At 42.0% G+C, this 25007-nt stretch overlaps 1 protein-coding gene across 12 annotated transcripts in view; it reads right to left on the bottom strand.

Moving 5' to 3' along the window:
- CFLAR (CASP8 and FADD like apoptosis regulator) overlaps positions 1 to 25007 on the bottom strand; it is a 31375-nt gene that overhangs the window by 5763 nt on the left and 605 nt on the right. For 4 of the 12 annotated variants that reach the window (XR_012764990.1, XR_012764991.1, XM_075429872.1 and 1 more), the window contains 10 exons: positions 22208 to 24644; positions 19527 to 19604; positions 18869 to 19300; positions 17924 to 18029; positions 16902 to 17037; positions 16633 to 16730; positions 15511 to 15562; positions 14718 to 14767; positions 13465 to 13543; positions 398 to 911 (listed from right to left, as the gene is read on the bottom strand). Coding sequence is in view for 10 of the 12 variants with exons in the window: in XM_075429872.1 (XP_075285987.1) it covers positions 398 to 911; positions 13465 to 13543; positions 14718 to 14767; positions 15511 to 15562; positions 16633 to 16730; positions 16902 to 17037; positions 17924 to 18029; positions 18869 to 19164 (1331 nt within the window). In the remaining 2 variants the exon portion in view is untranslated. Of the gene's footprint in view, positions 1 to 397; positions 912 to 13464; positions 13544 to 14717; positions 14768 to 15510; positions 15563 to 16632; positions 16731 to 16901; positions 17038 to 17923; positions 18030 to 18868; positions 19301 to 19526; positions 19866 to 22207; positions 24645 to 25007 lie in introns of those variants that run through there. The other 8 variants (XM_075429874.1, XM_009939805.2, XM_075429880.1 and 5 more) reach the window with 7 other exon arrangements.

Below are 25007 nucleotides of genomic sequence, written 5' to 3' on the forward strand. Positions count from 1 at the left end.
GATGTTTTGTATTTGCAAGCAGAGCCCTTCTTAATGATATTAAGCAATCCTCAATTTGACAGAAGCCTGGTGAGTGCCTCATTATCTTGGAGGAGGAAGATTTCCAATCCTGTCTAAAGCACTGACATACATTACCCAGGACAGGTTTGTCCCTTCCCACTCTGCAACCCCAGTGCCATAAAACACTTTAATTTTACTCTCCAGAATCAGAAACTTCGACTGCTACTTTAGACTTCCTGTGCCTTTGTTCCAGGATCAGGTATATTTGTCTTTTAACCTATGACGTAGCATGAAGACACTTTTCAGGATCAGATGGGATGAAATTTATGGCACCTCTTTCTCTAGAACAGCATGTTGTCATAGTAAAAGGGTTCTTTTTCCTCTTTTTGTAATTTACCTTTTATGAGGATTGCAGAGTAGCTCAGCCAGACAACGCAGATAATATGAGGATGAACCTGGAGATTTTTCTAGTGTAGATACATCCACCTTGCACTGACTCCAAAAGATGTCTGCTACTTGGGGGATAGTGACTTTCCAAGGGATTTTTGTGTTAGTGATGGTCTTCTCGTCATTCCCATCCACTTCCAACAGACTAGTGCATTCTTGCTCATTTTCTGGCACAATGTAGCTCTGAATAAAAAAAAGCTTCGGTTTTCCTAGGAGTTCAGGACATGAGTCTGCTGTAAAGTATTTCTTTATTTGTTCCAGAGGGAATCCAGAAAAGGTATGGTCTGTACAGAAGATGCTCTGAGGACTTCCACGACTGACCAATATGCAAATGAAGCTGTCACAATGTCTGTGCTTCTGCAACCTTGCAACTTTAAGCAGTGTTTGATTCATGCTGTTCATATTCAAATATCTGTGACAACGAACGTCATAGCCTAAGCCTTTGAAGGTCTCTTCTAACACATCTGAAAAAACCAAGAAGTAATTAAATCACAGCACATCACAGCTCATTCTCAACTATCTTGAATTACAGTGTCTACAGTGTTTTGCTACTGGAAATAGGATGTTTATTTCATCACAATAATTAAAAAAACCTCAGGAGTACTTTATGCTTCCTATTATATAAAATGGACTTTAAGTGATGAGTTCCAGGTGGAGAATGGACACTGGAGCCTTAACTGTGACAGAAGGGCATTTTCACGGGGGTAAAAAAAAGCTGAACAATGAACCCTTTCAAATGTGTTTGAAATTAAAACTGTAGATAGCCAAAAATCAAGATTTAACTCTATTATATTTGCATTAACCTGTCCTGCAGGAAAATGTGCTATGATCTGAACAACTATTTATTAGTATGGGAGTGAAAACAGATAAAAACTGTGGTTTTAACCACCATGTAAGTGTTCATAGAACCACAAACTATGACTCACACCTGCAGCATCGTATCTTTAGTATAAACTACATATACATGGCCCATGCACAGTTTCTGATACGACAGGAAACATCAAGTTCCATGTTTATGTAATATGTCTTACAGACACAGGAAGCTAGACTGTTCCTTGACTTCAGAAGTTTCAGAAACTCTAATTGGCAGAGACTATTTCAGAGGTAAGTTGCAGCAAAGCTGGAGTTGTACTACTACACTGTTCTCCTCAAAAAGCCCACAGTGAAAACAGGAAACAGAACTTCTAACTTTCCTCAGCAAAACACAGGGTGTAGAGGCAAATTCTATTCTACAGCGAGGTGATAAACACAAACTATCGAGTTTCATTCCAGTTCTGTTGGTTTGATCAGCTTTGTAAAATAATTTAAAAACTTTCCAAACACCTTTTCATTTGGAAACAGAAAGGAAAATCCCCTCCATTTTAGGCAATAAAACATGCTCTCAAAATTCAGGTGGAAGATTCAGTAGTAATACCGTTAGCAGTTATACACTTGATGAAGCACTACATCCATGAGAGGGCAGTAGTACTGTTGGGGTTGTTGTAGCTTGAGAGTTAGCATGACTAGGCCTGTTTCGGTTTTGGCTGCCGCCGGCAACAAAAGCGCCACGCGGCCGCCCCTCCCCCCGCCGGGTGTGCGGACGAGAATGGAAAGAAAGAGGCAGAAACCGGTGGGTCGGGATAAGGGCAGTTTAACAGAACAGCAAACAAAGGGAACAGGAACAACAACGATACAGATAAGGAGAATACACAACACAAACCGCACAACCCGGAGAGCCGCTCTCCCGAACAGTTCCCGCCTTCCCCCCCCCCCCCCCCCCCCCCCGAAACCCAGCGTGACGTCACATGGTATGGAATACCGGGCTCTGTTTGGCCAGGTGGGGTCAGCCCCCACCCCCCGGCTGTGTCCCTTCCTGGAGTCCAGTGAAAATTAACCCTGTCCTGGCCAAACCCAGGACATTATCCACCCCTTATTCCATACTATCTACGTCATGCACAGGTCCCCCATTGTCCAGTTGATCACCACCACTTCTCCTGTCTCCAGATATCATTCCCTTAGTCTATGGATCATCACTCTAAAGTGTCCATTCAGTTCATTCAATCCATGACTTCAGGCTCCATCTGTCGTAATGGTCTTCCGTGGCAGAAGAGGTGATGTGTGGTGATGGGTGGTCACTTGTTGCATCCGGAGCTCACGGCTGATGTATCTGGTGCGGCCCATGCCCATAGTCTGCAGGAGATGTTGATCTTGATGAAGTTGCTGGATGCCAGTTGTTGAAAACCAGGTCCAGTTCCATCATCGCTGTGCTCTGCTAAGTTTTCATCGAAAAAGTCCATCCTTATGTTGCCAGTCCAGATCCACCTGAGCCACTTCAATCTTAGCAGCCTGATCTATCTGGTGGTTGTTTTGATGTTCCTCAGTGGCCCGACTCTTAGGGACGTGGGCGTCCACGTGACGCACTTTTACAACCAACTGCTCCAGCCGGGCAGCAATATCTTGCCACAATGGGGCAGCCCAGATAGGTTTGCCTCTGCGCTGCCAGTTGTTCTTCTTCCATTGCTGCAGCCACCCCCACAAGGCATTGGCCATCATCCAAGAGTCGGTGTAAAGCCAGAGCACTGGCCACTTCTCTTGACTGGCAATGTCTAAAGCCAGCTGGATGGCTTTCACCTCTGCAAACTGGCTAGACTCACCTTCTCCCTCGGCAGTTTCTGTGACTTGTTGTGTAGGGCTCCATACAGCAGCCTTCCACCTCCGCTGCTTCCCCACAATGCGACAGGACCCATCCGTGAACAGGGCATACTGTTTCTTATCTTCTGGCAGCTGGTTATACAGTGGGGCCTCTTCAGCACGTGTCACCTCCTCCTCTGGCGATGCTCCAAAATCTTTGCCTTCTGGCCAGTCCATGATAACCTCCAGAATTCCTGGGCGACTGGGGTTTCCCATTCGGGCGCGCTGGGTGATCAGAGCGACCCACTTACTCCACGTAGCATCGGTGGCATGATGCGTAGAGGGGACCCTCTCTTTGAACATCCAGCCCAGGACCGGCAATCGTGGAGCTAGGAGGAGCTGTGCTTCAGTGCCGACCACTTCTGAAGCAGCTCGAACGTCTTCTTATGCTGCCAGGATCTCTTTTTCAGTGGGAGTACAGCGGGCCTCGGATCCTTTGTATCCCCGGCTCCAGAACCCCAGGGGTCGACCTCGATTCTCCCCTGGTGCTTTCTGCCAGAGACTCCAGGTTGGGCCATTCTCCCCGGCTGCAGTGTAGAGCACGTTTTTAACATCTTGCCCTGACCGGACTGGACCAAGGGCTACGGCATGAACTATCTCCCGTTTTATTTGTTCAAATGCCTGTCATTGCTCAGGGCCCCATTCAAAATCATTCTTCTTCCGGGTCACGTGGTACAGAGAACATACAATCTGGCTGTAATTTGGCATGTGCATCCTCCAAAAACCCACAACACCCAGGAAGGCCTGTGCTTCCTTTTTGCTGGTTGGTGGAGACATAGCTGCTATTTTGTTGATGACATCCATTGGGATTTGACGGTGCCCATCCTGCCATTTTTTCCCCAAAAACTGGGTCTCTTGTGCAGATCCCTTGACTTTACTTCGCTTAATAGCACAACTGGCTTTCAGAAGGATCTGAACTATTTTCTCCCCTTTCTCAAAAACCTCCTCCGCTGTGTTACCCCATACAATGATGTCGTCGATGTACTGCAGATGTTCTGGAGCTTCACCCTTTTCCAGTGCAGTCTGGATCAGCCCATGGCAAATGGTGGGACTGCGTTTCCACCCCTGGGGCAGTCGATTCCAGGTGTACTGGATGCCCCTCCAGGTGAAAGCAAACTGTGGCCTGCACTCTGCTGCCAAAGGGATGGAGAAGAATGCATTAGCGATGTCAATCGTAGCGTACCACTTGGCTGCCTTTGACTCCAGCTGATATTGAAGTTCTAACATGTCTTGGCATGGCAGCACTCAGCAGTGCTGTGACTTCATTCAGGCCACGGAAGTCTATTGTCAGTCTCCACCCCCCAGCAGATTTTCTCACTGGCCATATGGGACTATTAAAAGGTGAGCAAGTTTTCGTGATCACTCCTTGACTCTCCAGCTGGCGGATCAGCTGATGAATGGGGAGAAGAGAGTCTCGGTTAGTGCGATATTGTCACCGGTGCACCGCTGTGGTCGCCGATGGGTACCTGTTGTTCTTCAACCCTCAGCAACCCCACAATGGAAGGATTCTCCGAGAGACCAGGCAAAATGGACAGCTGTTTAATTTCTTCTGTCTCCACAGCAGCTATGCCAAAAGCCCACCGATACCCCTTTGGGTCCTTGAAATACCCTCTCCTAAGATAGTCTATACCAAGGATGCACAGAGCCTCGGGGCCAGTTACAATGGGGTGCTTCTGCCACTCCTGCCCAGTGAGGCTCACTTCAGCCTCCAGTAGACTCAGGTCTTGGGACCCCCCCTGTCACTCCCGAAATGCAAATGGACTCTGACCCTTGGAAATCTGATGGCACTAAAGTACACTGTGCACCAGTGTCCACTAGAGCTTTATACTCTTGTGGATCTGACGTGCCAGGCCACCGAATCCACACCGTCCAATAAACACGGTTGTCCCTTTCCTCCACCTGGCTGGAGGCAGGGCCCCTCTAATCCTCGTCAGAGAATTTGCTGCTCACCTGCTGTAGAAATGACTTGGAGGTCCCCTCCAGAGGATCGGAATCAAAATCAAACTGTCTACCTGGTCTGGAGAGCTGGCTGCTGGAAACTGGAGCGGCATTTTTCCTAACAGAATCTCCTTTTCTGATTGTTTTACCTCGCAACTCACACACTCGTGCCTCTAGACTTGAGGTGAGTTTTCCATCCCACTTCCTCATGTCCTCTCCGTGGTCACGCACGTAGAACCACAGAGTGCCCCATGGTGTGTAGCCTCTGTATTCCCTCTCCTGAGCAGAGAAACACTTGCCACTAATAGCTGAGATGCTGGCCTGTACAGGTGGGGAGTAGGAAATATTTTGTTCGAGTCGCTGGACCATCTGGGACAATTTCTCCATGGCTGAGACAAGGGAGGAAGAGAGACTTTCCTCATATTGCCGGAGTCGGACAGCCACCTCATCCACTGTTGGTGCCTCTTTACCTTTCCAGTTTACTACTGCCAGTGAGTTGGCATATGAGGAGGGTGCGCTCTGCACAAACTTCCTCCACATAGATGCTGTGCACTGGACTTCATCTGGGTCTGTAGGTAACTGCTCATCGTCTGGTTCATAGTAAACCAGCTCCCGCACAGCTAATTCCCTCAAGTACTGAATACCCCTTTCCATATTGGTCCACTTGCCAGGATAACACACAAAATCGTCACTGAAGGGGTATCTCTCCCTCACGCCTGAGAGAAGTCTCCTCCAGAGGCTGAGGACTTGTTCCTTCTTCCCAATGGCCTTGTCAACGTCCCCATCCCTGGCCAGGGATCCCAGCTGCTTGGCTTCCTTGCCCTCTAACTCCAAGCTGCTGGCCCCGTTATCCCAGCACCGCAGCAGCCAGGTGACAATGTGCTCGCCTGGGTGGCAGCTGAAATGTTCCCACATGTCTCGCAGCTCGCTCAGGGACAGGAACCGGGTGATGATCTCTGTCTCTATCTCCCGTGATGACCCTGGCTCATCGTCATCCCTCCCGGAGTGATCTGCTCTCTTTGCGTCTTTCTTTAGTTTTACAGGGGCAACTGCTACTGGCAAAGGTTGGTCATTGGGCTCAGCCGCGATGCCTGCAGCCAGAGCTGGGGCTGGAGCAGCTGCTGTGCCTGCCAGGGAAACCGAGGCAGACCCTGAAGCTGTGGCAGTGGCAGCGGTGGTGCCGGTCGGGGGGGCTGTGACTGCCTGCTGGGCTGGAGGGGCTGCAGGGCCTGCTGGGGGGGGCAGCGCCAGTCGCAGCGCCTGCCGCTTCGTTTCCCCCTCTTTCCCCTTTAGGGCACTGAACAGTGTTAAACAGGGCAGCTCGGTAGGCGTGGCCCAGACCCCAGCACGTTGCGGTGATTTGTGTCTCTCTGGAGTTGCCAGGGTGGCAACACACTTTTTGCAGATATTTTACTAGACTGTCTGGATCCTGTACATTCTCAGGGGTGAGTTTAAAACACACCGGTGGTGCCCACTGCCCTAGGTACTTGTCCATGCTGTCCCACACACCCAGCCACTCACAGCTATCCAGCCCCGGGGCAGGTCTCTGCACGATGTTCTTAATGACTTGTTTAGCCCTAAACAAAACCTGCAACCCATTCAGGAGGCAGAACAATAGAAGCCTGCTGGCCTGAGCATCCCAGGGGTACTTGAAATTCTAGTCTGAAGGAGAGAGGGGGGGTGAAAGAGTGGGGGGAGGTATCCCCTCCGGTTTTCCCCACAGGCTGGGTTCGATTATTAACAAATTCTAAGACATAGGATACGAGGTACGGAAATGACCGCGGTGCTGCCTGCAAATACAAGCCTAATTTCATACACAGTGATGCTATCATGTCATAAGTTGACATCATACAGTACAGTAAAATGATAATCCTGATCCTTTTCCCCGAGGTAATGAACATCACCACAGGGAACATGTACAGCAAATACGGGTTCAAATACCACAACCATGTGATCAAAGACAGAAACATTTTTACCGGCGACTGTTTAACACAGAAAAACGCGTATAACAAAATTTAACAAAATGTAAGAAAGCAGTTTTAACACCCGCTGCTCAGCCCTGCCGTTATCCCCGCCCCACACGTGGGTGCCAATTTAATGTTTCGGTTTCGGCTGCCGCCGGCAACAAAAGCGCCATGCAGCTGCCCCTCCCCCCGCCGGTGTGCGGACGAGAATGGAAAGAAAGAGGCAGAAACCGGTGGGTCGGGATAAGGGCAGTTTAACAGAACAGCAAACAGAGGGAAACAGGACAACAACGATACAAATAAGGAGAAAACACAACAACGAACCGCAGGACCCAGACAGCCGCTGTCTCAAACAGGACCGGCGCCGTGCCCCGCCCAAGCCGGGAGAGAGTTCCTGCCGCGCCGCCCCCCCCCACTAGAACCCAGCGTGACGGCACATGGTATGGAATACCGGGCTCTGTTTGGCCAGGTGGGGTCAGCCCCCACCCCCCGGCTGTGCCCCTTCCTGGAGTCCAGTGAAAATTAACCCTGTCCTGGCCGAACCCATGACCAGGCCGCTTAAGCGAAACAGCATAGCTGGACAGGCCGCTGGAAAGGAGAGCTAAGAATAAACATGATGTGGGTTAGCAAAAATAAGATGTGTTCAAGGACGTGCAGGCGGTCTGTTGCTATTGGCGTTAGTGCATAGTTACCAATCATAAGGGAATATGGGGTGCGTGAACAGCGCGTGATTTATGTCTGTAGCCTATCCAAATAAGCGTGATCGCATGTGCAGCTATGGAAAATGTATATAACCACGCAAGCAGACCAATAAAGGAAATCGGCTGTGCATTGTATCAGTGTGTGAGAGTTGTTCCTGTCCTTTCACGGATGGTGAGATCTGGCATTGTGGTGACCCCGATGTGATACCGCAACCGAAGAATGCAGGGGACTGCCGGCCGGCGAGGTAAGCCGGGCTGCCCGAGAGAGGCGGGAACGGACCCGCGGCACACTGAGGGGGTGTGAATATCGGCAGTATGGGTTCCACTGTATCAGTGTTGGAAAATGCGGCGCAGAAAAGCCTGCCGGAATTGGCGGATCGAGCCAACGTGAAGTTAACTGAAAGAGAGATATTGGGACTATTATTGTGGTACCGCAGACGAAAGCTGATAGCAACGACAGATCGGTTGTTCGACTTGGATGTGTGGCAGAGAATCAGGGACTCTGTGCAGGTCGGCAAAAAAGAGGAGCAACAATTAGCCCCTGTTTTTCGAGCTGTCACAAGCATGATCAGCTGAAAGGAACGAAAGCTCAATTGAAAGATTTTACAGAGAATTTTGAAAGAACAAAGTCTTGCAGTTTAAAAGCCTTGAGGAAATCATTACTTGGAAATCAGTGCATACAGCTTTAAATGCTTTAAAACTTGTAGAAACTATCTTAGAAGCGGCTACTACTCCTCCGCTGTTATCTCCAAAGCAAGGACAGAGCTGCAGTCTTTTGAAATTTAACCCTACATACGATGAAATTCCTAACCCAACACGAGAAATGCGGGAGGTAAATCAGCCAGAACCTGACAATCCTTTAAATCCAGAGAAATGGGAAGTGGGGTGCAAAATCCGGCACCCCGAAAGTGTACAACAGGGTCCCTCTACAGCAATCGGCGTATCCGACCTGAGATCAAAGCAGGGTAAATTCCAGCATAAAACCGCGCAGTCCATCAGACACAGCACAGCCCGCAGCGCCAGCAACCACGACACCAGATGGGTCTGGCGCGGTCTGGCCCCCCCCCCCCCCCCCATCCCAGCGCGCCGGTCTGTCCCAGCCAGCCCAGAAGCAGCGCGGCAAGAAGCATCTTCCTGACATTCAAGGACTTGGTTGGAAAAAGTGTGTATAATTCAATTACTGCAGTAGAATTCCTTGTATCCTTATCGCTGCAAACTGTTCTAGCTGATTATGATATTAACATATGCTAATGAGTTCCAAAGAGTGCCTGCTTTCTAGGGCTCCAGGGTTAAGTTTTGGAGAGTGAATTATTTTGCTGCTTTCTGGTAATAGATTTTGGGTACCCAGGTAGGACGCTGCTCTTGAACATCAATGGTCTGAGGGATTGCAGGACCTCCAGCTGGCACCGAGGGATTCTCGGGGAGAACCTCTGATCCCTGAACCAAAAAGTTCTGAGCACGAACCATTAATAAGACAAAGGCATTCTTCCAGTATTGTTTCTTGTTGCCTGCCTGTTAGTTGTCTGCTAGTCATAGTGAAAGCTTCACAGCACTGGGCTATATCCCTGGGGAGAAGTGAAAGTGCCCTTCCTAAAACATAACTGAAAAGAGAATACTCTTCCTGAAACTGAGGCTTGGGAGTTTGTCTGTTAAATGTTGAATGTTATTGTAAGTTCTTGTCTGTTCATAGGTCTTTGCATTGCAAAAAAAAAAAAAAAAAAAAAAATCATAAGTCTTTGCAACATTTGGATTTATGTTGAAAACTTGGTGTGCTTGTGCATGTGCAGTCGCGACTATAAATATGTGATTTTATGTTTGTTGTCATAGTGTTTGTATTTCTGTGTTCTGATGGATTTATTTGGTTTCTGTGATCTAACGGATTTGTATGGACTAAGTAACTGCCTTTGCGTCTTTGGTTTGGTGAGTTCTGCAGGTATTGTATATAGTTAGTGAGTTATACCCTTAGATACATTGATTTTAGCCTAGGTGATTAATATGAATGCAGGTTATGGTATGCACTTCACATCTATATATCTTTTTATTAGCATTTGTGTTCTTCTGTTTGTTTTTAGTATTGCACTGTAGCGGGGCTGTTACTGGACCATACAGCCAATAGTGATGCTTAGGTGTGTCAATGTAGCACTTGCTTTAAATTCATTAAATAAAAAAGGGGGAGATGTAGAGGAAGCAGTGATTATATTAGTTCCATGTATAATACACATAACACAAAAGGCACCAAAGGTAACTGTGAAGAAAATTTTTGTGATGCAACTAACACAAATTGAGCAAATGTTTTTAAGGCAATGATAAGATAGCTTAGATTTTTTTGAAGAGAAAAAGGGGGAGATGTTGGGGTTGATGTAGCTTGAGAGTTAGCATGACCAGGCCGCTTAAGCGAAACAGCATAGCTGGACAGGCCGCTGGAAAGGAGAGCTAAGAATAAACATGATGTGGGTTAGCAAAAATAAGATGTGTTCAAGGACGTGCAGGCGGTCTGTTGCTATTGGCGTTAGTGCATAGTTACCAATCATAAGGGAATATGGGGTGCGTGAACAGCGCGTGATTTATGTCTGTAGCCTATCCAAATAAGCGTGATCGCATGTGCAGCTATGGAAAATGTATATAACCACGCAAGCAGACCAATAAAGGGAATCAGCTGTGCATTGTATCAGTGTGTGAGAGTCGTTCCTGTCCTTTCACGGATGGTGAGACCCGGCATAGTACATAGGCAAAACGGGAGTTAACAGCACCGAGAGTGCTTTTCCTATAATTTACTTACCTCGCTAGCATGTACAGAAGCACACACACAGATACAAAACTTGGCATCACCTTATACCCTACACACACCCTAAGTGTCACAACTAAAAAAAGTTTAACCCAACAAACTTAGAGCTGATAACTTAGTTTAACAATGAATCAAAAATTATACATCGTAAGCTTTGGATACAGCAATTTTACTTTCAGGCAAGACAAAACACAGCACTACATGCTGCAACCTGAGATCAGAAAACATCTGTTTCTTCAACAGCAATTATCTCTCAACAACCCTCCACTGACTTTTAAGCATTTCCACTCCACATGAAAATTACCCTTTTCTCCCCTTGACTGTTTACAACGTAAGGGTAAAAACTGGCTTCCAAATGGAAAAGTCAAAAGCAGCCATTTACAAAACAGCAAGACTCTATTTACACAACAGCAAGGTGCATTTCAGTTTGAATTTTATCAGCATCTGATGATTTCACATGGTTTACACTGGACATTTTCAACTGTTATAATCCTTGATCCTACAGTATCTATTATTGGTCAGCTTCCTCAGATTAAATCTTGGGATAGCTACAGACTCTAATGCATGCCACAGATACAATTCCTAACATTCTCCCTGCCCTCTTTTCTTTCTTTGGCATTTTCAAACTTCAGTAGGAGTGTGGCACAACAACTCTATGGAGTAGCAAATGCCTTTCCAATAAACTGCTTTTAAGCAACACCATACGTCCTGCCCCTCCTGAATCTCACTAGCACAGTAATATATTTCTGTGAAAGTCTTGCTTTCTACCATGTTAAAATACTGATGATGCACTGGTGACATTAAACATCTGAGACACACACATTATTTAATTGCTTCTGCATCCAATGCAGAGATGTATGGGGACTGAGGTACCCCAAGATTTGCTTTGGGTAGTTTTGGCACAACAGCAGCAGAGCCATGATTTGCAGGTGCATCTGACATGCCAGATGCTACACATGTAACATGTTTTTGTCCTTTCCAGTCAGCAGATTTCCTCTATCACATCTACACTTTCTGTTCTTGTACAACTACTGAAATTACCACGAGCTCATGAAGACCACATGCATTGATTTTTTTTTTTAATTCTGTGCATATTTTTGTATTTAGTAGCAATTACTATGACAAGGGGGTCCGCACAGTATATTGCCTGTGCAAAAGACCCATACCTTCTAAGGAAGAGTAGATCTAAATTTATGTAGCTGTGACTAGGAACTGACACAGCAGCTCCTTCTTTACTTCCTGTTTTCTCCAGTGTACATGCCTTATCTGCTTTTATACTTACTATTTCACTTAAAAAAAGTAAGACCTGGCATAGTAAAACACTCTTGTTCCATAAATCCTCATATCCGACTACAGACAATGAAAATTGAAGATTTTTTTTTTTTTTTTTTAAGAAGGCTATTTTCACACCTCATGTTTTCTTTAGCTCTCCACACGGAAATTTCTCTAGCAATTCTTTTTGCATTTGCTTTTAAGATACAGAACTTCAAGTAGTAAGTTATTATTTTGGTACTGGAGCAGACTACCATACTAGCCTCCAGATTAGGGCTGTATAGTAAGTTTTTTGCATCAAAAGGGTTATTTGCTCTCTAGAACTACCATGAAAGAGAGAAGAACAGGAAAGTAAAGAAGCAGGCAAGAGGACAGAGCAGAGTGTTTGATCCCAAGCGCTGTGCCCACCTAACTCTTTCAGTCCTTGACATGCTGTCTTTGTTTTATTTTCCTCTTAGGGCAAAGTCAGCATTTTTTTGTTTTTGAGAGTAATATTGAAGAAGTACTTTAGATTGAATAATTTGATTTCTACATCCAGCAATTGCATCCTTGTTTTTTTTAACCAGAAGTCATTGAAGAACTTGGTAGGACAGACCAAAATCAAATCCCAAGGATGCTTCCCAGTTGCATGTAACTGAGTTAAGTGCTTTCCTTGTTCCTCTTCTCCATGCATGGCAGGATTGTGAATCAGTTCTAGTTCCTCTTACCCTAATGGCAAACTAAGTGTCTTGTTTTATATCATTTACCTAAAACACTATTTTCAAGCAAACACCAAAATTTTACTTTCTATGTCTGTGCTCTGCCTCCACTGCTCTTTAACTACATCAATAATTATAAGTTGGTCCATCTGCTAGACCATGAACTACAAGAAAGAGAAAAGATATGCCCACAAACCCTCTTCCCTTGCATCTCCTAGCCTCTTACAGAACTGACTGCAAGTACTCTTATTTTTATTAAAATTTTGTTACTCTGTCAGCCTCATGTGTTGCAATGACTAGAGAGTGGGGGGTTTTTTGCTCATGCAAGAATCTAATTCTTGAATTCTACACAGGCAATCAGGAAACCCCCACATTTTAACCATGGCACTGACTACTCTGAATTATGTTGGTTGTGTTTTTTTATTTTTTTTTAAACTAAACCAAGAGGGAAGGAAGAAATTTCCTTTCCCTATAAAGCTATGGTGACGGTTTCAGTTAAACTGTGCAAGATGCAACAGATGCCTAGGTGCATTATTAATAAAGGACCACTTGCTTTCAGCTGTTCAAAATCCGCGGTGTTCACTATGACTCTGCTTCAAATCTGCAACAGCTTTGGTTTTGGTTTTGTTAACTGGTGGGAAACACTACTATCTCTGCCAATAACCTTCTGTACAACTGTAGCTTAACTATTCTGTTGGTCTTTGAACGTCCTTTTTCTTCTTCCAAAAAGTCACTCTATCCCCTTATAAGTTCTTTTATTCAGAGATTCTGTGCCAAAATACATTGTTTGCAGTAGTCAGGACAGCTGGCTTTAATCTCAGGTTGGGCCTTCCAACTCTCTGCTTTAGAAAACTTAATAGAATTGACAGACTAGCTGACTAGGACATTACCCTAGTCTGGCTGCTAAATGTACATCACATTCTTTATACTAAATTCTTCTAACTATCCAAGGTTAACAAGATAAGGAACTTCAAATTCCAGAGACTTACCTGTGTCATTGCCAATACAGTCTATTATCAGGCATATTCCTAAAGGCTGACTTTGCATTCTGTACTGATCATCAAACACCTGAGGAGCATAAAGAACAAATACTAAGTTAATAAGTTACTCTCTCGACTTACAGACTCGATTCTTTTCTCAGAGAAACCTCCAATCTATTAAATCACATTCTGTTGTTTTTTCATAGAGTAGCTAGGAGTCTATCTGCTCAAATGTAGTATGTCTTACCTACACAAAAAAAACAAAAAAATCAGGACACATGGAAATGATTTTTTTTCCCTATTTCTAGTAGAGGCTTAATTTTTGTGTCTTGTGCTATGCAATCATACTACCATAATGATCCTTAAACAAAGACTAAGACGGTAATAGAAATGAGAGAAGCAAGTTTAAGACTGACCCTTAAGTCTGGACAGCTCTTCAACTGTTTAAAAAAAAAGCTGTATGGGGTGGAGGGGCTTTTTAAAGACCTGGACTATGACAGCAATGATACTTCTGTAGTACTTCCAAATTAATTTCCTTTAATTAAGTAATTTCATTAATTAAGTGTAACTGCTATTGAGATGTTTCAGGAGCTATAGACTTCATATTGCCAATACAGTAAGTGCAGAGAACTTTTGTGTTCTTCAGGTGTGCAAGCAGGTACTGCTCATCAGAACAACATTTATTTATTTAGTGGAACAACCTCCTTGCTCCTAAACAATCTTTAATGACTCTATCACAACTCCTCTCCTCTTTAAAAAGATTACAATCAATTTGCTATAGGTAACTGTCTGGTTCCTGGCCTATATGAGAGCTAACGAAAATAGCAGTAGTCCAGTCTTATCATTAATACCCAAAGCATGTCTGTCTTCTACCCAGAGAGCAAGGGCCAGGGAAAGAACAAAGAACAAAATTTACTGCATGCAAAGAAGCCCTGCGATTCTAATGCAGATGGCAAGAGGTCTGACTTGCAACAGGTTTTGACTTAGCCTCCCCTAATATACAAATTCTGTGTGCTCATCATATGTACATGTACTTTACACACTGTTGGTTCCAAAGTAGCAGCAAATATTTTGTACTAAAAATATATGCTGCAAAAGCAATTCATAGAACCTTTTTATGGCCGAGGAAGATATGGAAGTACACATTGTGCTGTTTGCATGCAATTAGAGGAAATCTCACAACGAAACACAAAGAAAACCAAGGTAAATACTTGCAGAGGTTTTTATTCTATTTACATGCATACATAGGCACAAGCACATACCTTATGTGACTCGGGTCCTGATTCCTGAATGGACATGTGGACTGGTTCTGCTGGATTTAAAACACAGAAGTAATCTCAGTATGTAGGTACCAGCCATATTTCTTTGACACTAAATCAGTTAAAGAGGAACCTATCTAGTTCAGCCAAGTTCTCACTCACCTGGACCTCTTAGTTTCTATATATGCTACTGATGTTAAAAAAACACCAAAATTTTCACCTCTAAAATGTTATATGGATTGCATTCCACATTGCTTGTGACTAAAATAAACAAACAATCTCTCCTACACTGAGAGAAATTAGCCATCCCTTCTTTTAAAAATCAGCATATTTGAGAGGCATTTTGGGTTTCCAGAAAGAACACAATACACATGGTAACAACTTGGTACTCACTGGACAAATTCCTGGCTGGCCTGGTGGAGAGTCCACCACTGAACTGACACAAAACTTCCTGCTCAAGACTTAATGGGCACTGCTGCACTATATAGGCCTCCAGAGCTGGTTAGTCAACCTTTTATGTAATTTCATTAATAAGCTATTTATTCTGTTAAAAAGTTGTGACAGTGGAAGCCCACAACAATTTCAATAAAGTTTTAAGATCTGGCAGCACAAGAAAAGCCAATACAAGAGCAAATAATAAGGCAAGGCTCAGTTTTCAGAGGTACCAAATACTCTCTGCTCCTCGTGTTATCAACTGGATTAGCCACAAACACAACTATCAAAAACCATTTTTGGTACAATGAAGTTTATCGTTTGGCTCTTTTACGTTATCAAAACTCAGATAAAATGCTCTTACCCAGAATAAGACCTTGCCCATTTTGTGATTTTTCTTTGTTCACATTCTGGATCTAAAAATGAAGAAAAGAGTATATTTTCCCTTTCTCCTTCAAGAATTAATAATCACTAGTTCCAAAATACAACATAATAGTATTTTTCTTCCTCAGTAAAAGGATTACACATTTTAGATTCACATCTATCAGCTAATTACAAAATAACAAGTAAAAAAACCCCTACCAAAACCACAAACTAAAACCCCAAACCATTCCTCCTCAGAAAAATTTACCAGCTTGCCATGAACAGCAAAGAAAAGCTTACTCTCTAAATTAGTAAAACAAACAAAAAAAATTCTGAAGATGTGAATTTTGTTTCCTACAGAGCAGCAGGGAGGAACTTTCACTGAATTAGAAAGTAAATTATAACATGGAAAGTCAATGCAAATTCTTTCCTATCAGTCTTCTGGAAAAAAAAAGCTGTTGTGGCTTTGTTAGTAAAGACAAATTGTGTCACTGGTGTCTTGTATGTAAGCTTTATACATACATATTTACTGAACACAACAGAAATAATCTCATCAAATCATTTAGTAAGGCTAAAGACTTTAAGTAAGGTCTGATACTGTAACATGACCTAACCCAAATACAAAGAATTCTGCATGAATAGGATTTGACAACTTTTCACATACTGAGATATCTTTGTTAAAGTGAGATTAAAACAAAACACAAAAATAAATCCGAAAAGCTGTCCTCAACAAGCTGTCACCTTCAGCTTCCAAAGTTAAAAAGCTACTTTCCCTGCAAAGTCCAGAAGTACAGAGAAGAATAACATGCTTTGCAAAGCACAGTCAAAGCAAAACTTTTCACTCCCCTTCAACTTTTGCTAGTAGAAAAAACTTTGAAGATACAGATTTTGTATGTCCAACTAATCAGAAAAAATTCACACCAGCTTTAAAGGGGATCTTTCTCAGTCAGAAGATTTAAATCAGACCCTAAATGCACCAAATAACAGGAATAAGGAAATAAACCAAGTAATATTTTAGTTACTAGCAATCTCTCATTCCTTCGCCTCTGCAAAAATGAATCCCGTTTCAATGTCTGGCGATATTTAGAAATAAAGGGATCTGTCTGATCTATTGTCTACTTACCCCTGAATTATAAGGAGGATCAATCAGACTGAGATTAGGGAGAGATGCCTGAAGTGCATTTACATATACCGGCTGAGAATGAACGGAGGACATTAAAGCTGAAAATTTAACAGAAACACACAGAGAAATACATAATATATCAGCTGTTTAAAAAGCCTAAATCCGTGAAGCATGCAAATACTCTGACTTGTAACTCATAATTTTATCTTCAGTAAGAGCACATCTGATCCTTGATATCAAGAGTAACGAGAGCAAAAATAGCATCTTACCTTCGTGTTTGTACTTCTGAATCTTCCTAATCAGGTCTATCCTGTGAATATTCCGAAAACAATTTTCTATCAAATCCAGTTGATTAGGAGCCACCAAATTTAGTTTCTCCAGGTCAATCACAAGAGCTAGAAAACTCTAGAATAGTGACAGAAAACCAAGCTGTCATATCAGTAATTTGTTCCTATCAGTAAGTAACAAAAGCAACCCAGAAAATAACATACAGAGGTCATAAAGGTTGTAACACTGAACCACTAAGAAAATTATCTGGAAGATATAAGAATTCTTGGTATTATCATAGGAGTAATGGAAACTAGAAAGTCATACTCTTAAATCAAAGTTTTTGAGGAAATAGTTTTGTACTTCCTTGTTGTTACAAAGCCAGCCACCTGGAACGTCACCTCACATGCCACAACGCAAGAGGTAAGAAAAGCTTTGGGGAATTTGCAGGGCCTCTCTCCTTTGGTTAAAGAGAGAAAAAGAAAAAACCTCGAAGGAAGAAGATGGAAATATTCAGTCTTCTGTGCACAGTGGTCAAGTCTTCTGAACCCTCTCTACTGAATCTCTGCTTTCTCAGAGCACTTAATTATTCAGAATGAAAACGTCCAAGACTTAATTAAAATAAAACTGTTCTTTTGTTAAGTGGAGCAGAGCACAAACACAAAAAGGGACCCTGTAATTCAAGATGTGTTTCATATTGGTTTGAGATCCTTCATATATGAACTTTCAAGATCAGTAATACTGAAATATTTTTTTTAATGCCTTCTACATTTGTGAGGTTCATGCTAACACCATTCACTACTGCATGTCTTCGCTGCTCCCTCTTACTGTTTCTCATGCTTGTTTCCTGGAACTAAAAAACAAAAAAATCAAATAGAAACCATTACTCCTTCTTTACTTCCTGACTTCAGTCTACTCCTGCCTCACTACCCCTTGCAGCACTGTCTCCTTTGCTGTCTAGCTACTTCCCTTTCTACTTTAATCTCTCATTGCTCCAGAGGAGAAGAGCAGCAGAAAGACATACCTTATCTTTTGCCATTTTCATATGAGGTGCATAATCTCTGAGTAGAAAAACAAGAGAACCCACTTCTTCTTTTTCCAGATTCTCATTAACCTCTACCATTAGTACCCTGAAATAAAGTTGAGACATTTCTAAAGTATTAGCTTCCCACCCTTGCCCAACTACCCAACTTATCCCAAGTTCCAGTCTTAACGTACCATTCCCAATTAAACAACCAGAAAAAGCCTACCCTGCTCCAAGATCCAATTACAAAACACCTCCCTCTTGCTAATCAGCACCTGCGTTACTCTGACTGTGTAATAGCCACTGCTACCAAAACCGAAATCTCCTCAATATTTCAATAGAGGTGAAATGAGAGAATAAGACAACCGAACACATCTTTAACTTTTTTTACCTAGAAGTTACAGAGCTTTTATTTCAGTGAGAAGTTAACACAGCAAAAGCTTCCTTATGAGTACATTTATTTTCTTCTGAAGTCTCTTGAGGGAAATAACTGGAGTTTCTTAATTTAAGCCTCTTAACTACTTTTTACTCTGTAGTTTTAAGTGACAGGTCTCCTGAGAAAAGGTACACCACAAGGCTATGTGCCCAAAGTAAACTAGAAAAACACAAAATCTCTAACTAATCATGTTCCCATAAAGTGTCATTTCTATGTGCTAATCTAGAACTGTACAAACACTACTGGTTTTATTAACACCCACAAACTCCTTAAAGACAGATGCTTCCAATGCCATGACTTGTAAGAAGCTACTGAGGCTTATTTTAAGGACTAAACTTGACATATTCTTTTCACTGTAACTCTAGATATAATGTCCTCTTCTGCTTTTCTTTTACCTTCAAGACCTACTTAAAAAAGAAATAAAACACAAACCCTCCCACCCCCCAAAACAACTCCCACACATTTTAAACAAAATAGAGTAGCCTTGAAATCTGAAATAAATACATTACCTATAAGCAGGGACAAGTCTGAGACTCCTGGCAAGGTTAGTTTCCACTGTTCCTTTCTCAGTCTTCAAGATCCTCCTGAGCAAGTCAAACCTCTTAACTCTGTACAACAGCTCAGATAAGCCAAAAAAAGACAATTTCTCCCTCTCATTCAGAGCCACCAAGAGCTCTCTAAGGTTGGCAGTGGCCAAGTCGGGAGCAAGGTCTCGACATAGGAAAACCATAATCTCTTCTTCTTCTTTATCCAATTCTTGTTCAATCTGGTGAATAAGGACAGCTGGCACTTGGCACCTGGTCATCACTTTGTTACTGTCCCTTTAAATTTGCCAGCCTGCTGTTTTTTGAACCGGAAGCCAACATGATATGAAGTCCATGTCTACCACAGCACTTCTCTGGTGTTCATTCTTAAGTAGATGCATTTTTACATAAGCAGTTCTGTGGGAGAGAAGTAAAATGTACCAAATCAGTGATCTGCTGCACAAGTTTACAGTTAACTCTCTTATCTGACATCACTTACAACTAAAACACCAATGTAGTCTACACAGGCCTCCTATTCTCAAATGGGGTTCTCCTAGTTATTCATTACAGAACAAAAATTACTTGGTAGATCATACTAACCAGAAAAAAAAAAAAAAGGAATTTCTTTTTAAAGTAAAATTACCTTAACACAAGTCTGTAAATTCCACAGGAAGTGAAACAAAAGTCATCAGCTTGTTGATGAGTGATATTTCAAGCGTTTCTGGAAATAAGAGTTAAGTTCCACAGCAATTTAAGTCTAAAGCTCTAACCTCTACACCCTCCTACTCACCACCACCTTTTCTCCCCTAAAGTCTCCAGGCATTTTTCAGGAAGAGTTTTGGGAGCTAAGAAGTAGTGTAACCACACATTGTAAACAAAAGAATTAATACCCCACCACGACTACCACTGCTATCAGGCATGAACTTTGCCTTAAATGAAGTCTACATAAAGCATATATTCACAATATAATATGTAATATTTTTAACCATTAATTATCTATAAATTCAGGAACGTGTGGATTTCTTACTTGTTAGTATCCTTTAAAGTGATTCCAATCTGAATGAGTTACTGGGGTTTTAAGGATTCCCCATACACACCCTCCACGCTCAAAAAGATCAAAGAACCACACAAAGAAAAAAATTCCAACTTTAAGTATGCAAATTGGTTAAGTCTGAAGGTATAGATAAGCCATAAACTGCCTTTTTCTTCATGTGACATTCATGTTTCACCATACTGAAAACTGAAATAAAAATTCAAACCTAGACAAAACCCCACTCTTGTGATTAACAAAATAAGTAGGGTGCTGTGCTCAATTTCCACCGCCATCAACTATGGAAATTCTAGCTAACCTTCTCTGATCCCCATTACCTATATGGAGAAAGCTGAAATGAGCAATCTGAAGACAAATCTTCGCCCTTACAAGCAGTTCAGTCAGTATACTGCACAGTTTTGTTTAAACCCCTCTAAAAAGTAAATGCCAATCTGACTTCAAAGCCTAACACACTGAAAGATTCTAGCACCTGGATAACATTTTTTAATGCATTTTCAGCCTTTTTTTACACATTCTGGGAGTCACAATCAACAATGCCACATATTGTGTCCATGCATTAAGGTGATGAGATAAACTCATCTACAAGCTTTTTTTTTTTTCCCTTTATTATAATGCTGTTTAAATGAAAAATAACTGTCACCTGACTTTCCTCAGAAAGGGAGTAAGCATTGGATTTGATTAAACCCATGGATTGGGTTGCAGTGCCCACTAAAAGAGCATATCAAAATCAAGCTCCTAGGGCAAAGTCTCCTTTATCTGCATCTATCCCAGTGAGCCATATTTTCTATAGAGTCAAAGACTGCAGTGGCCTTCTCCAGCACTGTTGATGACACTCACAATAGCAAGCCATCAGTATTAAAAAAAAAAAACCAAAAAGGCACTGTTAATCTTGTTGATAGCATGTCTGAATCACTAGGGGATTATAACACAAGTAGCTGCTATGACCTCAAGATCCCACCTTCAGGAAGCAAAACCGAAGAGGGAGGTAAGAAAGCGCAGCACAGACAAGTGGTAAAATATCATAAACCTACCACATTAGAAGACCCAAGCATTACCCAGCTTAAGTACTCCTGCACTCGCATACCACACATTACCAGTGTAAATGAGATTTAATATATACACAACAGGGTCCTCAAAACGGCCCTTTGTCTCATTTTCAGAAGCACAGAGCATTCAACTGCAGCTGACAATAATAAGGCTTGGCCCATCACAGCCTCCTATGTGTGTTCTACACAGACTGTGCTAAATAGCTAGAGAAAATGCACAACTATAGTACTCCTGCTACAGCACACAACCACAAAAAAGCAACACCTGTCCTCTCTGACACAGTTCTGTTCTTCAGAATCCAAAAGGGACAGGCACAAACACAACGTTTTCCCTCATCACTTCACACCACACCATTTAGGAACTTGTAAGAATTAAATGCAGTTTGCTTAAGTGCAACAACATTTAACCCTAATGTAAACAGTGCAAACAGAAAAAAACCTCACAAACAGAAATGAAACATAAGTAGAAGCTGCCCCTTTCAAATACTCAGGACCACAGTATTTTTAATATATCAATCTGAAAAGTTTTGTTTCCAAACAAAAATCCAAACTGGGTAGACAAAATATCTGTACTTGTGAACCTGTTCTATTTCACACATGGACCTGCAACCCTAACACTTGTACAGCTGGGGTGGAAGGGCAGGGTGGGAAAATTTTCAGGCCTCTGATAAGCAGAGGAACCCCTCATGCACTACAAAGTGTGTTTTCTATCAAAGGAAAAGCATATTTATTGCTAGCTTCTTATTTTCAATCCAGCATCAAACATCTGTGAGAATTCTACAGAAAGAAAAAGACTGTTTACATGACATAACGCAGTCAAGAAGGGGGAGGCACAAAACACTCATGAAAGCATCTCACAGGCACATTCAGCTGGGACTTTCAAACGAGCTTGAGGAAGTCATGTTTATGACTCACTCTAAACAGAGATGGGAATTTAACAAGTTATGGCCATTTTCAGAAATCTCAGAGAACTCTAGATTCTTATCTAATCTTTTAAAACGAGTTAAAAAAAGAGGTGTGCATATGTGTGTGGTGGGGAGGAATTCCCTACAGAGTTAAAATTTCAGACATGTAAAATTACTATTTGTATGTTATTTTAAAACATAATTTGCCTTTGAAAACCACATACAAATTATTTATTTTTGTGAACTTCCTTTATATAAAATAAATCGTATGCTCATTATAAAAAAATGCTGACCAACACTTTCAGTGCTGAAACTCTCTTACCTGTACACAAGTCTGTCCACAAGAACACTGACAGACTGGCATTTGACCATTGCCAAACCACTGATCCAGATCCAGCACCCATTGGTATCCATTCAGTATTTTCCAATGATGGTCCACAAAGTTTATTACATCAGCTCATTTTGGACAAATATCAATATCACAAACTACTGCTGGAGGGAAATCACACAAATTACTTCCTAATTTTAGTTGGAGGAAAAACAATGAAAATGACCTTGCATTGTGCACTCTTCTGTATGATTCCACTGGTCCAGTGAACCAAGAATGATGCTCCAAGTAAAACGAAAAACAACTGCGCACACACAGTAATTTGTCAATAACATTCATTCCTGCAGGGTTCTGGGTGGGGAATGAGTAAGAGCAACATGAAGTAAGTGTTTAGTGCAAACTAAAATAGTTTATAACTTTGCACCAAAAATCATGTCACCATATTTTGACAGCAAGAATGTCACACTACTGGTGCAAGCCTGATACATTCCATTTGCATACATCTGAGCCAGATTCATGTCACTATGAGAGGTGAAGGGCATCATGCTTCACCTTTCTATCTGATACGACCACTTTTGTAAATATCAGATACAACTATCGTAGCTGTGACTATTAAAGAAAAAGAGAAAAGCGGTGACAACGTAAAACCCAGCAGCCTGGCTTTCAATTTAGATTACCTGGGCCCTGGAATGAGAAGAGTTATTGAATGTGAGATTCTTTACACAGAGGAGAGGAAAAACAGCTTATCTTCTCAAGAGAGAAGACAAGAGTTCGTAGTCACCAGGTATAAAGTTTCCCCAATAGTCTGTGGGTTCATATGCATGTGTAATTTGCCAATATTGCTGCAAGAAAACTCTCAAGATTTTTCTCTTCAGTTCAATGTTTCATGTATTGACTAAAGATTTCAATGCAAAGCTCATGGAGCAGGAAGATGATTGAAAAAAGAAACAAAATACTACATACTCTTATTTACATTCCCGATTTATAAGAAATCCAGAATTATTCCAAATAGCTGAAGTCTAACACAACCACCACCACTGACAGACAAAAGGATACTGCAAGATCACATCAGTAACGATAGTGGCAGAGTGAGTGAAAGGGGTAGGCCTACACACAGAACAACAAAATCTCTTTTGCTCCTGTATTGAAAGAACCAGGAAAACCCCTAGCACGCTGAGAGAAAATGACAGGGGAGAGTTTTCTGTAATTCTGGCTGGTTTAGTTCACTATCACCCCAAATTTTCACAGAGGAAGGGATCTTCTGGGAACAGTCTTAGGGTCTCTGGAAAGAAAATCACTGATTCTAGCATGACTCATCTGTCCTCTTATCACCAAAAGAGGTCAGAGAGCAAATACATCTCAAGGAGATTGTACTAAAGTGCACTTAAATACAAGTTGCTAAGCTTAGTTAACTTTCAGACTTCCCTGAACTAAGTGTAAGGTTTTAAAGCTGATGAATTTCTCACACACTGCACAGGAAACCACTTTTGTCACAGGCGTATTTGTCTAAGTCTATACTGACTTTTTACTCTGGGTATTGCACTGTAAACAAGGTTCACATGAAGAAAATTTTTAAGGTAAACATCCGAGAATATCAGCAAGCATATTTACTCCTCAGACCACAAATAATTTCCATTCCATACTAAAACAGGCAGAAAACCATCTGTATGTTCATTAGCTTCTGAAGCTAATGAAGTGAATTATACTCTTATTTTAATTATACTCTTATTTTTTAACTATTTCACAATACCCGCAGTCCATACAGAACATAACCAGAATCAGGGACATTTACCCCCTGCCCCCAAGGAGCAGGAAATCAACATGCTAAAACTTCACAAAGACACACAAGGCTCCAGGCTAGCATTAACAAGCTGGTATCTGTGTACAAGGCTCAAACAATTTTACTCTTTGCTGTTTAACACCATGCATGAATCCCTTGTTCCCATGACTGTAACACAAATACTGTACAATATACAAATACCAATGTGATTATCAAGGCAGAGAGAAATGTCCTGTATTAATGATGGTAAGTCAGCATATCAGGCCTCATATTAAGAAAGGGAAACATGAAGGGAAACATTTCACACTCTAAACATGGTCTACGATTGGAGTGTCATTTCTGACAAGATGTGTTTAATGTTTCACAACCATCCCTGCAGCAACCAAAAACAGGATATAACATCAGTGGGCGTAGTTCTGATTCCAAAAATGATCTTTGTTTCACAAGATGAGCTCATGTGGAAGCCCCTATGCTAGACGGAGAGTGTAGGAGGTTACTTTGCTACAGGAGGCACTAGCTGCATTTTGTGCTTTCTCTGCTCTACTTTGTTTGAAGAGGCAGAAGTGGTGAAACCACACAAGAGTCTGTATCATCTGCCATTTTTCAAAGCATTGGATTGTTTCAAGCATGCTCCACAATTTTCCCATTTCCCTATAAAAGAAAGAGGATTTGGTACAAGATACAGGGAAATGCCACACAAACGTTCACATTTTTCATTACTGTATTACGCTTAGTTTGTTCTCAGTGTAAAATAGTAGTGATTACAGTGATTTCCATTTAGAGATACACTAGAATAGCACCCCAGTCATCCTAATCAAAAAAACAAACTAAAACTGGTTTTACCGTAAGGAGTTCATGCACATTTCCACGCAACTTTCTAACTACATCATTTTAATTCACACTTAGAAAATTAAGCGAGAGGAAACTCCAATCTGCAAGATAAAAAAGGTTGCAGGTGGATGGGCAGCGTCAGGTTTCGTTTCCCCTCACGAGCGAAGTCAGGCTCAGGCCGTG

This window comes from Opisthocomus hoazin, chromosome 9, assembly GCF_030867145.1.
Source record: "Opisthocomus hoazin isolate bOpiHoa1 chromosome 9, bOpiHoa1.hap1, whole genome shotgun sequence".
Lineage (NCBI taxonomy): Eukaryota > Metazoa > Chordata > Aves > Opisthocomiformes > Opisthocomidae > Opisthocomus > Opisthocomus hoazin.